This window comes from Cryptomeria japonica, chromosome 10 (assembly GCF_030272615.1).
Source record: "Cryptomeria japonica chromosome 10, Sugi_1.0, whole genome shotgun sequence".
Lineage (NCBI taxonomy): Eukaryota > Viridiplantae > Streptophyta > Pinopsida > Cupressales > Cupressaceae > Cryptomeria > Cryptomeria japonica.
Genome location: NC_081414.1, coordinates 120,214,946 through 120,231,180, shown reverse-complemented (window position 1 = coordinate 120,231,180; position 16,235 = coordinate 120,214,946). Strand labels below are relative to the sequence as shown.

The following is a 16,235-nucleotide window of genomic DNA, read 5'->3' as shown; positions in this document are numbered from 1 at the left end:
AAATTAATTAGATAATTCCTCTCCCAAAATGGGGATATTACAATCTGCCCCTCCTGAAATTGCTTGTCCCCAAGCAATCATAGATGCAAGAATAATCACCCCCATTTGGATCCCATGGGAAGATCTGTGTAATGTCCCTGCTGTCACCACATAGCTCTTGTAAAACCAGCACTAACATCACCAATTGATTCTGCTGAACCAAGTCAATTACCTCATCACATGCTACAGGAGTATAAGCCTCATGAGGAAGCAAGTCAAATGACTGACCAATCTTGCTCCCAATCTCTGCAGAAAGTGAGCCATCAAATAAGCCATCCATCACATGTAGCCTTGAACTATGCATCTGAAATAAGCCATGATCTTGAGGATCAAATGTGAAGCTGTAAAAACTCCTCACTATATACACCTCCGATTTTCCTTCTATGAGACCTGTATGAAATCCTGATGCACTAGAAGGATCCCAATCATCACTATTAGGAGAATGATCCACATCCAAATCATAGAGTGGATTATCCAACAACCATGTAGCATCAAACTCAAACAATGGGTTATCCACCATCTCATGCTCCTCTTGAATAACCATCTGTTCTTTTCTCCTACTCACTTTCCCACAAAGAGAGATAGAGTGCAAGCTTCCATCCACAATTCCCCCCAACACAATCCCTATTATTTGATTTAAATTTCATTTCCAACTTAGGTACTTTGAGGGTAAATTCTTCTATGTCTTGGAGCCATTTCATTCCTAAGACTACATCTGCTGCCCCCATGTTAACCACATAAAAATCAGCTTGTAGCTCATAATCATTCAGCTGCAAGGTGATACCACATATCCGTTTGGTGCACATGAGGCTATATCCATCTACAACTCTAACTCAAAATCCCTTGAAATCCTTTGTCTGCAACTTGCATCGTGCCACAAATCCTTCATCAATGAAATTCCGTGTTGCTCCAGTGTCAAGCAAAGCAATGCAACGCTGCCCATCAACTGATCCTCTGAATTGGAAAGTAATCTCGCCCTGCTCGTCAGCAAATAAAGCTATAGGAGATAGATTCCCATCCGGCTCCAACTCTATTGCAGCATTTCCACCCTGATTGTCTCCTAAAACAGCTGGCTGATCTGAATTTTTAGAACTAGGATCCTCATAATACACCCACATTGCACGATTTGCCTTGCCCTTAGGCTTCAAGGGGCAATCATACTCTCTACTGTAAGGCTCCTTGCACCAAAAGCATAATTTTCTCCTCAACTCTTCTTGTGTCTCCTCATCCACCATAGTTGCTGATTTCTTTTTTTTTATCAGCAATTTGTTGAGGACTTTCATTGCTGGTAGGAGTTTCTTTATGCGAACTTTTGTTTTTAGGGGCTGCAAAATCCATACACCTTGCTTTCTTCATTGCTTCTTGTACTGTAGGTGGGTCAAAGGCTTTCAACCAGCCTCTTAGTGGCTCCACTAATCCTTCCATGAACAAGACAACCAATCTCCTTTCACTAATGCTAGGCACCATAACTGATAGTCTTTGAAAATCACCGATATATGTCTCCAAGTTACCCACCTGTTTCAGCTGTGCTAATTCTCCGAAGTACATCTCCGGATCCTTGCGATCAAATTGCTCTATCAGCATGTCCGTGAATCCCGCATAAGTGGTGATGTGATTATGACCAAGTGTGATTAATCCATGGTACCACCACTCATGAGCAACACCCTCCAAATGTAATGTGGCAAACCTGATAGCATCTTCTTCGGGCATAGGTCTCAATGACATGTAGTTATCTAACTTTTGTACCCATGCTCTTGCTGTACATTTGTCACTTCCATCAAAATATGGCATTGTAATTTTCCCAAGAGTATCCTCATTTACTAACAATTGATGTCCTTTTTGTAATCAACTTAGGCCTACTCATTTACTAACAATTGATGTCCTTTGTGTAATCATGATACCTCATAAGGAGACGGATGCTTGATCTTTGTAATGCCTAACTTATCTACCATCTACCACTATCAATGATTAATTTGCAACATTTACCTTTGGACTTACATTTGGTTTTGAACAAGGCTCTCCTTTGGATTGGTTCTTGATTTTCTTTTTGGGGCTTCAACAAGACCCTCTTTAGTAACAATGATTCTCTTGATTCAGGTTTCTCCTTGTGGTGAATAGGTGATCCTGCACTCTTTTGGTCAGCATGGACTATTTGATTACTTCTCTCAAACTTTGAATGTTCTCCTTGAGATTATTCAGGGCATTCCCAACTTTTGTGTCCATATTGGTTGCACTTAAAACACTTTCTAGCAAACCCTTGACATCTACCTTGAGAACCACCTCTACCATAGGGTCTTCCACCTTTTTTTTGGTAACCTCCTCTATCATTGTTGTCTGTTCCACTAGAACTTCCAACCTTTTCTCCTTGATGAGGTTTCCGTCCTCTACTAGTTTTTTGTTCCCTTCCTCTAAAATCTCTTCCCCTCTTTCTCTTTTGTTGACTTTGCTTTCTCTGTAACTTCTCTTCTGCCTTAATGGCAAGTTGATAAGCCTCTTCTAGACTTCTAGGGGACACGAGACTTAATTCATCTTGTAGACTATACTTCAACCCATTCATGTATCTTGCCACTTTTTCTAAGTCTTCCTCACTATGCCCTGATCTAATCACTAGTTTATAGAATTCCTTCGTATACTCTTTTACAGACATTTCCTTTTGTTTTAAGTTTTGCAATCTCTTCGAGAGATTAGTTTGATAATCTCCTAGAAGGGACTTAGCCTTCAACTTTGTAACCATCCGATCCGAAGAGTTAATCTTGTCTTTATTTTTCTTTCTTCTCTCAGATTGGACAAAGTCCCACCAGATAGTAGCGTGGCCCTTCAATCTGGTACATGCAAACTTTACTTTCCTTTCCTCTGCAACTTCCTCATTCAAAATACTTGTCTAAGTCATTGATCTAGTCAATTAGATCTTCCCCATTGAGGCTTCCCGAATACGTAGGAATCTCTTAGGTTTGGAACCAATATTCATCACTGTCCTCAATAGTCTTTCCTCAAACCCTTCAAGTTCTTCCTGTTCTTCTTCCTCACCATCCCATGGTTGTTCTTCCTCTCAAACATCACTCACATCATCGCCAGTTGTTCCTCTTCTCTATGCCCTTTACATGGCATCCATTTGAGCAATCAAATGCTGCAACATCTCTTGGACTACATCAGGCCCTCTTTTACCTCTTCCTTGGGCTCCTCCTCTACCCATTCTCCTAGGAGGCATTTTGTCTACTCAACAAAAGCCCAATCTCTTTTAGGCTCTGATACCGCTATGATGACACGCCTTGCTGATCACCAAAATACATATAATAGATAGGAACTTACAATCAAGTAACAACAACAATAATGAGGGGAAGTTTAGGACATTTAACCAATGTTTGAGTAAATAACAATTCTACTTCAGTTGCAACAGGAGACAAGATTCAATACACACAAACTTAAAAGAACTTCAACAAGAGAATATGCACGAAACTTTATTTACACTGAATTCACCAGTCATTACAATGTGATTTATTTTCTAGAGGAATCAGACAGTCTAACATTTTCAATCATTGTACATTCCACAGTTTTCTACGGCCTTCTTCTTTGTAGGATTGATCGATCAATTATGATCGACTTCTTCATTGGCAGCCTTCTCTTGTCTATTTCCTTTGTTCTTCTTTGTGGAGACTGGCCAACCTGGATACACTAGCAATCCCCCTTTAAATAGGAGGGCAGTGAGTTGTATTAAACGTCAAACTGCCAACAGGGTTGTTTGTAACAGTTTGGCTGTTGCTTCCCATCTTCCCGTCGCCAATTAGACAGAAAACCCTTCGACAGGTTGTTCAAAACCAAAACTAAACTAACCTATAGAAACAAACTCAAGAAAACAAACAAAAAAACCAAAATTGTAAGAAGGGACACAAAACAAGGAACGGCAAGGAGATGCCCTTGCATCAGCTCCTATAATCTTGATGCGTTTGCAAATAGAACAAATGATTGGCGGCTGAGTGGATTTTAAAGTAGCATGACATAGTTTTTATAACAACTACTATTGGAAGGAACAACGCCTCCCAATTAAAAAAGGATAAACATTATATTGGCTCTAAATGGTCAAAAGAAAACTTCAAATACATAAATTGGAATCTAGATTATAAATACAAGTCTAGAAAAGGTGTAGAATCTTTCTTGGTCGCTGTACTATGAGGCCTAGAGGACAATACAATAATAAACAATAAAAAAGTGAATAATTTTTATTTTTATTTTTAAAAGAAGAAATAAACCATACATTAACCAATGCTAGAAGATGATACTAGATAAGATGCAAAGAACATATAAATCATATAAGTGTCATCAAGGCCTCACAATGATATAACACAAATATCATAATCAAATGTAAATGAAGAAATGAGAAACTTTTACAAATAATATTACATTGTCCTTCCCAAGGTACATGATTCGGTTTACATTGTCAAGAGAGTATACATAAGATCATAAATTACATTACAAGGTATCCTTATGGATACAATCTTCAAAATACAAAAATGTCAAAAGCTCAATAGTTGGAGGGCAAGGTAGATCTTCGGTCTTCTTCTCGAACCATCTCGATTATGATGCAACTCATACTAAAACCCGATGGGTGCGAATAGCACTCCACCCAACCATGTGGTACCATCAGGTCCACCACCTGTGCTAGGAGGTATCAGTAAGATCCCAGAGACAAGGAAGGGGAAAAGTGAACAAGGCCAACTCGAGGCTCACAAGAATACATTCACAAATAATCACAAACAAGATCAAGAACTCACAAGAACAACAACTAAGTTCCAGAAGCCTAAGCAAACACAAAGAATTAATCAAGAAAACCACTAGGTAAGCAACTGGGAAGAGTGTCATCACTAGGTTGTCATGAGTTACCCTGGTAGGTCTTCACTAGGTCTCGACCCCCAGCCTGGGTTACCTTGGTAACCTCTCCCGACCCGCGGCCCCCATACAACTCTAGTGGACCACACCAACCTTTCATGGAGACAAGATTGGTGGACGCCATTCCAGGTCTTCTCATCTTACCCCGAACCTATACGAGCATTCGGAAGTAAGAGTGGCATCAAAATAATTATCTTATTTAGTGTGAACTAACTACCCATCCCCAATTCATTAAGTTATGTTATCACTTGTTTACTAACTTTCATTGGGTTACCCTGGTGACCACTTTGGGTCCCGACCCCCAAAGAAAGCTACTCTCCCATGAATGCATCCAGGAAATAAACAAAACCAAAGTCCAAGCAGGAAATCTCAAGAAGGAAATCACTATAATACCATAGCAAGGCATGACCCTCTTACTAGAAAAAGCACTACAAAGGGAGGATCCAAAGAAGGCTAGGAATTACCATCTTGCTTCCAAATATACATTCAGGCTGGGATTTAAATCCAAAGAAGGGAAAACAAGACAGTACAATAAAGATTCCATAAAATTCCCTCCCAAGACCTCCAAAACCAAAACAAAGAACCTTCCCATGATCACAGAAAACCAGAATGAAAGGTTACAAAAAGAACAAGAAGTTGTCCACTTTAGCAAAATTAGACAAAATATCATCTCTGATAACCAAGTTAAGGAGAAGAATAATACTCTCATAATGCTCAAAATAGCGAGATTACAAGCATCGCACAACCTGAGGAATTCACATTGAACATAATTCTCCATTATCTCAGCTAAATCATCAATTCACATTTCTTTTCTATTTGTTTCGTGTTATTAGAGAAACCATTATTTTAATATTCTATATATCAAACACAAGGTTTTCCCTTCTATAATTCTTACTAAAGCAATTTTTGATTTATGTCTATTAAAATAGAAAATTTATCCAAGGTGCAACAAATTAAATATTAAATTCCCAACTGAAATGAATATCAGAAATGTAAGCCTGTACAACCATGTCATAGAAACAAACAACATAAGTATATATATAATTATAAATATATTTATTAACAAAAGCATTTGATTTGAACTGGCAAAAAAATCAAAATGGACAGCAAAACACTCTGGCCATATTAAAAAAAAAATATCGCATGGCACGAATTAAAAGGGGAGGCTATGGGATTAACCCACGGTTGTGGGTGTAACAGCCCACAGTCCGGGGGTAGCTCCCACGGCTGTGGGAGTAACAGCCCACAGTCCGTGGGAAATCCCCACGGCTGTGGGTGTTACATCCCACAATTTCGTGGGAAGCACCCACGGCTGTGGGATTACCTCCCACAGCTACCAACAAAAAAAACACACAGGCAAAATAAAACTAATAATGAATATATATATATATATATATATATATATATATATATATATATATATATATATATATATATATATATATATATATATATATATATCCAGAATACTCCATTAACAGACACAGGACAGTAAATCTAAAAGAACAATTAAAATAACACAACCTTGGAAATATAATTCAACTACACAAATTTTACAATAATAATGAACACATGCTTACAGGGGAGTAAATTGACAGAGAATTTCACAAAGAAACAAATAGCCCAAAACTAACATCCAGGATTTGCATTTTACAACAAAACCCCAAGACTTCTTTGGAATTCCAATATTCTGATTTCATAACCGAAATTCAAGAAATGAAACTCTTTTCTATACAATAATCCCCAATTTATAATCCCATAATTTCCAAACGAACATTTATGAAACCCCAAATTTAATTTTGAAAAACAACTTCAACACAGAGGAATCAAAATCATTACACAAATAAATCTTTTTCCATAACAACCCCCATTTCTAATTTATGGATCCCATTAAGCTAATTTTCGCAAACTAAAATCAGAAAACAACCATCAATTTCTTCAACATGGAAGAAAATTTTTAAACATGCAATACTAGAAATAAAAACCCTACCTCAAACGCTTTTCAGGAAGAAATTTTGTAGACACGGGCTGAAATCAGAAGGTTCTCGATCCCAAATCAGAGAGCCAGCCAAACCAAAACAAGCTTCAACCAATATTTTTCCAGAAAATTTCTGAATAACCTCTATTAAATCTCCAGTATAACCAGGCAAAATATTCATTCAATAATTTTTTTAAAAATTCCCCATGATTTCTTCACGGCAATGCTTCCTGCACCCCCTGCCCAACACCCCCAAAAATATCCTCTTTTTCCATGTATCCAAGAATCCTCCAAAAATAAATTCATTAATTTCCTTTTTATAACTCCCGACATGCATATTGACAAATATTTGCCCACAAAGAAATTTATTCTTTTTAAATTATTATAATTACATCTCCTCCTTGCGAAATTGATTAATTAAATTACTTTGTACTATTTACATTACATTAACTTAAGTGAATAACAAAAGTATTAAAATGCTATTTAATTGCAAGATTAATTTTTTTTTCAAGTGAGAATGATTAATTAACATTATCTGACTTTGAGAAGACAACTGCGGTCTTTAACACAACACAAAACTAACCACAACTCAAGATTGCCTGACAAAAAGGGTAATGTTTAGGGTTTGACTGATATCTCTGGTTACCACTTTACCATTGGGTTGATGAGCACGCTTAGACCTGAAGATTCAAGTTGAGTTGATGCTTGGTATGATTTGTATGGAGAGGTATGAGTTGTTTGTTACTCAAATTGCTAATGCAGTTGTATGATTGTTAAAGCAGAGGATACAAAATACATTTTCTATGAGTCTATATTGGCAAAATTCAAAAATCAATTGCATACAAAAGAAACATGAAGTGAAAGGGAATTTTAGTTTATCAGATATTGATTTGTTACATCATGCTTGCTCTCATAAGTCTTTTGCTGGCACCAAGGGTTATACATAGCTTCTATTCAAACAAATTATTATTTGCTTGATGTTATAGTTCTAAAATTATTCACACCTATTACAAGCCACTTTTAAGTACTTATAGAGGAATAAATTACTCCAATTTTAGACTCTATTAAAGTGTTTTAGTTTTTATTTACAACATTACTTCTTCCTTCCAAGTTGTGTTGCATGTTGCATGTGCTTCATTTCTGAGCTCTTTATGTTTGCACATTGAATCATAAATGTAGAATATCTATCTCTTCGTTCAGAAAGAATAGTTTATATTTACAAAAAGTACTTCTCTACTTGTCCATGGCTCTTTTAGTCTTTTCTGTTGGAATTATGAAAGTTTGTACTTTCAATTGTGCAGACACTAAAGGGCAACTGCCATGCAGTTTCTATTACGGAGTTCCCAACCCGTAGCACCAGAGCCATCTCATGAACAGGATCCTGACAAGGACTCAAATATGATGACAGAACCTTCGCATGCCTTGCAGGCACATGTGTTGGACCTACCCTCAGCTAAGCCATCTTTTGATGATGATTTTAAGGGCAGAGATGGAGTGGGAATAGGTGGTGGAGGAATGGGTGGAGGATTAGGTTTTGAAGTGTCAAGGGCAAAAACACATATGGAGATTGAGGACCATTCAGATGTCTCACCTGAAGAAGGGGCAATACTCATTCCTTGTGGTACTTTCTCAACCATTTATCATATTTGTTTTTCCGATTTACAAACCATAGGGCATCTGTGATGTTTATCACATTAACTTGAGAGCTTTACTGGATAATGAAATGATATATTGCTATTATCAATAGGTCTTTTTTCTTTACTATAATGATCGGTTTTGCAGTAAAATATTATCTAGTTATCACACTTAATTATGAAAAATCTGATCTATAATTAAGAAAAATTTAAACAAATCGTTTTCTCCCATTGGCAGCTTGCTATACAAGTTGAAATAGTTCATGATAAGTAAAATGGCCGGGACCATGTCTTTAAAGTTGTATTTGCACTTAAGATAACAGTTGCAGAATCTACTTTGATAGTTATTCATTTGCATACATATATATGCCTGTTTTTGAAAACTCGATTTTTTTTTTCTGTGTATACTGATCTAGAACACCTGTTTTGAGTTTTTAATATCCCAGAGGAAATACTTTGTAATATCCAATCAAGTTTATTTTTAATTTCTATATAATAATAAATACACCAGAAATTATAACTTTTACAATTGTTATTTCTGATAATTTATCAAATTTGCACAATTAAATCTCTTTTAAAGATATCAATCAGATTTGCTGATAAATAGCAACTGTTAATAATTGAAATTTTAATAATGTCTACTAGAAGATCCGTCAACTTAGCACAAAGGTGATTTCCGTGTGAAATCACTCTTGAGAAATTGTGTGTTTCTGTCCTTGAATTCCTGCTATGAGGGGTTTCATCTTCAAGTTAAATGAACTGCAGTTCCGTGTTCTAAAGGAGCAATAATCAGATAGTAAAAGATTTATTCTTCATATGGTGGTTACTTCTCCTTGTTTGGTCTCTTGTATATCATTTTCCATCAATAGTCATGAGTTTTTTGCATACTCCTTCACTTTTGATAAAATTCAAATTAAATTTAATATTTTATATTTATATTATATTTTATATGATATGTTTTGATATTATTATTATTATTATCTCATTTCAAAAAGGGGACATTACATCTTATCAATCATTTTACTTTGTGGGGCTAGCCCACTTACTACATCGCAACCTTGTTATAAAATCCAATAGATCTATTTGTTATCAGAATATCAACTACAAAGGCTTTCATCTCCTTGTATAGAGAATGGAGGATGAAACCATGTAAAAGGATTAACATGACATGACTCACCCTAAATGCTAAATAAACTAAAAAATAGAAACATCACTTGTCACTAAGGTGACTTTATTACAAAAGTAAGCCTTATCTTCTAATAATTATTTAATATTATTCTATTACTCCCCTTAAGGCTTACTACACTAAAAAGCAAAACCTATCAAACTAAAAAACACCTTGAACCATGAATTTTCCATTCTTCAGAAGCTTCACTTTTAAAACAACCACAATTGAGGTAGAACTCCATTAAGCTACCTTGAACTTTTGTAAAGGTGTAGCTCGTAAGCTGAATTCCGAAGTTCCTGCATTATCACCTTCCTGAACGTTTGAATCATTTATTTCCCAAACCATTGGACAACAACCCATGCTGAGCTACACCAATACAGCTCCATCAGTTTGTCTCATAACCCTCATAAGGGTATGATTCCCAAGATCCTCAGACCCCCAAGCTAACTAGGCAACCATCCATTTTGAGCTTTGTCTATACCGGCTTCCTACCTATCCTCAAAAAACTAGACTTGTTTAAAATGCATAAAAAACTTCTTCACCATTGTCAACATTTGGAGGATCTTCAACAATGACTGCATTAGCTCCTTTGAGGTTTTGTTTGAGCACATCATTCACTTAAAGCCTACAGTTCTAAGCTGTGTGGCCTATTTTCTTGCAATAGTAGCATTCTGTCCCTATGTTGTTCTTATTAGATCTTCTTCTATTTGATTACGATGCTACCTCAGTTTGAGGATCATCTTTTGTATCTCCTACAATATATCCCATTTCCTCAGCTAGAAGAGCTAAAATCATATCTTCTAAACTTTTAGAAGAAAGTTGAGTAAGAGTAAAGACGACATTGCTGAATTTTGAAGACGAACTGTTTAGTAAAATGGCTTCAGCTTTCTCATTATCCACTACAATATTGACTTTTGCTAGTTGTCAAACAAGAGATCTCAGATTGTTCATGTGGCTTGACATAGTGATTCCATTGGTTATTGTGAACTTGAAAAGTTGAAGCTTTAAAGAAAATTTTTCATTAGCTGTTGCTGCTCCAAATAGTGTATTCAAATTCTCATAAGTTTCCTTAGATGGTTTTGGTAGATCTATATGATGCAACTCTGAATCAGAGAGGGCAAGAACAATAATGGCTTTGTCTTTATCATCTCTGCTCTACAATTCCAATACTTTACTAGCATCTATAGGAAGTTTCTCATTTCCATTTAGTATTCTCTATAGTTCTTGTGCATCAATTACATTTGGATTTTTACTTTCTAGGTGTTGATGTTGAAACAAAAATATCTATCCAACAAAATTTCCATTTCTGAAAAATATAACAAAATTGAAGATTTTCAAATCTTACGACTTCGTTTCTAAAATTTTGAAAAACCTTAGGACGCTGGTCTGCATAAAAACATCACAGAAAATGCTTGCCTCAGGTTTGAAATGGTGAACTGCAAATCCTAACACACACTTCAACAAATTGCCTTGAAATTTGTGCCCTATTTGAACATTGGCACAAACCCTAGCCACAAATTAGATGAGCTGTAGCCAGTGCAAAATTATAAGCAAACTGTTCTTTGGCCAAAAGCCGTAGCCGTTGAGCTTACTGGGCATGACCTGCCAAAACCCAATGAATAAATCCATGTGATTTTTTAACACATTGAAGGCTGCAATTCTCATTCAAACAACCTGCAAACCCTAGTCATTGTTGTTGATCAATTGTGGTTTTTTTTTCGCATAAAGTTGCATTTCATTTTATCAAAAAAAAATGCATTGGAACTTTAGTATAAAGAGGAAAAAAAAGGCAGCATGAGTTTTGTAGAAGCAATTTAAAAAAATATTGGCATGATTGGCAAAAGAAAACCACACAAAATTTGTGGGAGCGATTTCTACAAAGCATTGGTTGTGATTTGCAGATTAAAATTGTAATTTTTGGAGGCAATTTTTACCAGAAACTGGTTGATTTTCATGGAAAAATTGTGTGATTTCAACTGCACGTGTGTCACGTCACCTTGTTGATTACTATATATATAACCTAAATGAAGCAATTATTATTTATTAATTAATATAATATAATATTTATGAACGAATGATTATTTGAAATTAATTAATTAATTAATTAGTATTTATTACTAATGATATTCTTGAAATATTCAAATAAAAATAAATTAATTTTATATTATATCATAAACATAATTTATATATATTATAAATTATAAATGTAATTTACAGTCAAGAGAGATATGATTGAAGACATTTAAGTTTAAATTAAAAACTTGTTAGTTTCGACTCCCATTAAGATAACAGCAGACTTTATTTTAAAAGAGGATATTACAGAGCCCATTTATGGAAACTTTGAAGCATCCTAAGAATGTGGAATAATACAGATTCCAGACTGAAGACAGTAGTCCTGAGACAAAGAGAGAATCCATATAATATGGTGGACTTAGCATCAGATCCACATATGAGCAGCGATACATAAAGAAGCGATCATATTTTAAAAATATTAAAGAAAGTCAGCGATAAACTGTCATCAATCGAGTAAAGGAGATCATGCATTCAAAAGTCGCAATAAGTAATTCATGTATTTAAGCTGGCTAGCAAACAACAATCCCTACATAATAAATCACCCATGAGTGATGATCGAATAAGCAAATTTATAAATGGTTATTGTTATCACAAAAGCTTGCACTGTTGCTGAGCTATCAACTCAGCAACCTTGTGAAACATGGAAACAACGCCGAGGTGTGGGACCTTGCGCAAGGGGTTGAATCTCCGGAGAAGGCCGGCTTCCTTCTCAATCCAGGTGTAGGTGTTGAACCAACTCAACACTTCAAAACTAACTCCTAGGCCTATCCTAACGGATTGCAAAGGGAAAGGGAAGAGAGAAATGCTTAAAACAAAAGGAGGTGATGCACCAAGAAGAGATTGTTTCTCTCCCTACCCTAAATGACACAAAGAATTAACTGAAACACCCAGGAGATGCACAAACTTCAGTTGTATGAGTGACCCCAATGCATGTATGAAGGTTAGAATCCACTGAATGCCAAGATGGGAGAAGGTTTCCCACAAGTCACACTCAGAAATAAATTTAACATAGCATATATGAGAGAGGAACCACAAAACATACACCTATGATGAAGGTAAGGAAACATACACAACATACATAAGTTGAAAGAAGGCAAGAATGGTGATTTCAATTAATTATAAGGCCAATGGCCAAACTTACAGTTGCATAAATGCAAGATAAATACAAGAGAAGTGGGAGAGCATGGAATAGCTCAAGCCAGCAAGGAGAGAACCATTTTTAATGAGGCTTAACAACCTTTATTTAGAAAAATGGTTACAAGAGTGATCATGACCCCTGTATGCCAGTCGGGAAGTGCATACACTTGACTTGTACATGCAAGCAACCTAGCTATACCACAAAAGGCAACCTTGAGAACGTGGATTGATTGACCTTCCAAAGTCAGAGTATGCAGTCATGACACAAGTCACCAAGCATGGCCCCGTACCTCCCTTGATGGAAATCCTGCCAAAAACATTAAATGCACCCCTGTGATTCCACAAAAGAAAGTGCATAAGTCGCCAAAGCTGTCGGAGCATTTAAAGCCTTGAGTGTCGATCATGCCGTCCAGAAGTGTCGCCAGTTGGAAGTTCGGAGGTTCAGGGTTCCGGGCAAGAGAATGGGAGACTAAGGAAAGGAACTTCGGAACCTCGGGGTTCCAGAGTTCTGGAGAGAAGAGACTAAGACAAGGAACTTTGGAACCTCGGGGTTCCGGAGTTCGGAAGAAGAGAACAAAGAGAACAAAGAAGGCAAGGAACTTCAGAACCCCGAGGTTCCGGAGATCCGGGGAAGGGAGAAGGCAAAGAAAGGACTAAGGCAAAAACCTCAGACCCTCGGGGTTCCAGAGTTCCTAAAAAGGAAGAAGGAAGGAGACAAGGGCAAAGAACTTCGGAACCTCGAGGTTCCAGAGTTCCGGAGAAGGGAAAAGAGAGGGCCTAGGAACCTTCGACAAAACAACACTTCACCTCATGACTCCATCATCCTTTCTTGATCAATCTTGGAGCAACGCTGGTCCATTTTTCATATCTCTGATTGCTTCTCATTGGTGGACCAAGGTGTCATAAAATGACAACAGTTACCGCCAAGAGACTAATTGATAATGATTAGTCTATGTGCATGATACAAGATTGGTAATTACATTCCATAGTTAAACCGCAGCAATTAAGAGGATTACAAACACTATGTTGGCAACCATACGAAGCATTAAGAGAGTCGATCTTCTATGTTATGAAGAGGGGTGATCTAATTAGGTGGGGATATAATTAAGAAAAGACATAGCTTTTGATGGCAACCTTTCCCAACATGCAAGAGATAAGATGGAGGTGGAACTCTTTCAGAAGGGGATATATCTTTAACTCCTTATTATCCTAATCAGGATCGCTCAATTCTGACCATTTGGTCTATTGTCAAGAACTGGTTGAATATACTTCAAGATCAATATCAGGGAACTGTTATTAAGTTCCAGACAGTAACATCTTGGTTCTGGGCAGAATGCACAGGGATGTGCTAATTATATACAACCTGGTAGTATTTCTATGCAGGATTTAATAGTAATATTAATACAGACTATTATACGTGAGGCAGACATATTGAATTTCACATACAATGGCAGACCAGATCTGATGCATGTCAGATCTGTCTGCCATCACAGCTATTAGATAGATTAATGATCAGTGTTTTGGAAAATGGCAGTATTAATAAGTTATATTATAGAGAATATAATATGATTTATTTGTTTTTATTTATTTCTTTTTATATATATATGTACAAGGGTTGATCAGACAAATAATATTTTATAAGGACTAGTTTGCAGTAAAACATATAGTATAATACTATCTGAAAGTAAATAAATGTGCATATATATATATATAGAAATAATAATTTGAATGAACAAGTAAATCTGAGATTATAAATCAGATCGAATTATCAATTCAATATCGGGAAGAAGATTATGTTATCACTGATTGGATTTAGGTTAAGATGGTTTTGTCTCCTAATCAATGTAGTGTAAGGCATAAGCATGTTGAGATAGATTAAGTATGGTTAAAACAGGCGAAAACTTAGTAAGGGACATTACAACGTGATTCTGCAATTAAAGTGCATATTTCCTTTTTGAAACCCTCACAAACAAATCTCCTTTTCATGTAATTCCCTGCTTTGATACCATGTTATAAAAACCAATAGACAAAATATTATTATTCTGTGAGTTATTAGGATACCGCTTACAAAGAGGTTCATCTCCTTACATAGAGAATGGAGGATGAAAACATGCAAAAGGATAAACATGACACGACTCGCCCTAATCACTAATGATAGCAAACTAAAAAAGTTGAAATATCACTTGTCACTATGGTGACTTTATTACAAAAGTAAGCCTAATCTTCTAATAATGATTTAATATTATTCAAAGAGAATGGAGTTCCTAGAGTTAGTGAATTAGCAAAATCTCCAAGGTTATATACGTTTGTTTGCAGGGAAGGATTAATTACTTTTTGTTACTTGAAATTAATTGAATGCTCGTAGTTATTTAAGTGGATAACTGATTCTGTTATCTTTGTTTGTGAGAATGAATATATTTATATATCATATCTTTCTGTCTACTTACAACATAATTATGTCAACTTTTATATCTGCTGTTTTAGAATAATCGATGATCTACTTTAATGAAGGGCAATCCTTCTATTTAATTTCTATTGATCTGCATTGGTCATTGTGGCCCGTGGGCATTAATGTAAATTGAAATTTCCCTCTTCTCTCTTCTTGCCCCCTTTTAGGTTCATACTTTCGCTGCATGTTATTTTAATATTTTTTTAATCACAATATAGATGCACGACTTTTTCTTCAGAAATAGGCATAGTTCAACAGGACCCCAAAGTTTTTGTTACAGGTTTACAATCTACTAGAGATTGAGAGTACAAAGATTATTTTTGTGGAAACTAAAATTCAACAGACACATTGAATAATGGCTTCAAATATTTAACTTATCATGGTACTATATTATGTTGTGGGCAATCGACTAGTAGTGTGATCTGTGCAATTATTAACTGCTACAATGGAACACTCTATAGATGAGGACAAAGGTCTTCAAGTTATAATTCTATGTTGATTCACCTTAGATTTTTGGATCAGATATTTAATTTAGGTGAATTAAATTATTCATTTGTTATTATGATTTGTTTCATTATTAGTCAAGACTTAGAGTAATAAAAACACTTGAGTTATTGCATAATTATGTAGTTTTATTGAATTATTTCTCTTTGTTAGTTAACGATTATGCTGCTTGATGGCATGCATTGGTACAATGTTTATCAAACTTTTCATACAAACAATTAGCATTGTGAATCTCAAAAATTATCTTTGGAATACATAAGGAGTTTCTTATCATGATGAGGTTGTCTGTGTTGAACACTTGGCAGGACTGACAGGGGGGGTGAATCAGTCCGGAAGTTCAAATTCAATTATTAATAAGCAATATTAACT

The 16,235-nt window shown here is 35.7% G+C and overlaps 1 protein-coding gene across 1 annotated transcript in view; it reads left to right on the top strand.

Annotated features, from left to right (window-relative positions):
• The window catches only part of LOC131072634 (uncharacterized), a 135,977-nt gene that overhangs the window by 30,756 nt on the left and 88,986 nt on the right, over positions 1-16,235 (top strand). Inside the window, exon 2 of the mRNA XM_058008870.2 lies at positions 8,228-8,522. Coding sequence (XP_057864853.2) covers positions 8,300-8,522 — 223 coding nt within the window. The 5' untranslated portion in view covers positions 8,228-8,299. The remainder of the gene's footprint in view (positions 1-8,227; positions 8,523-16,235) is intronic.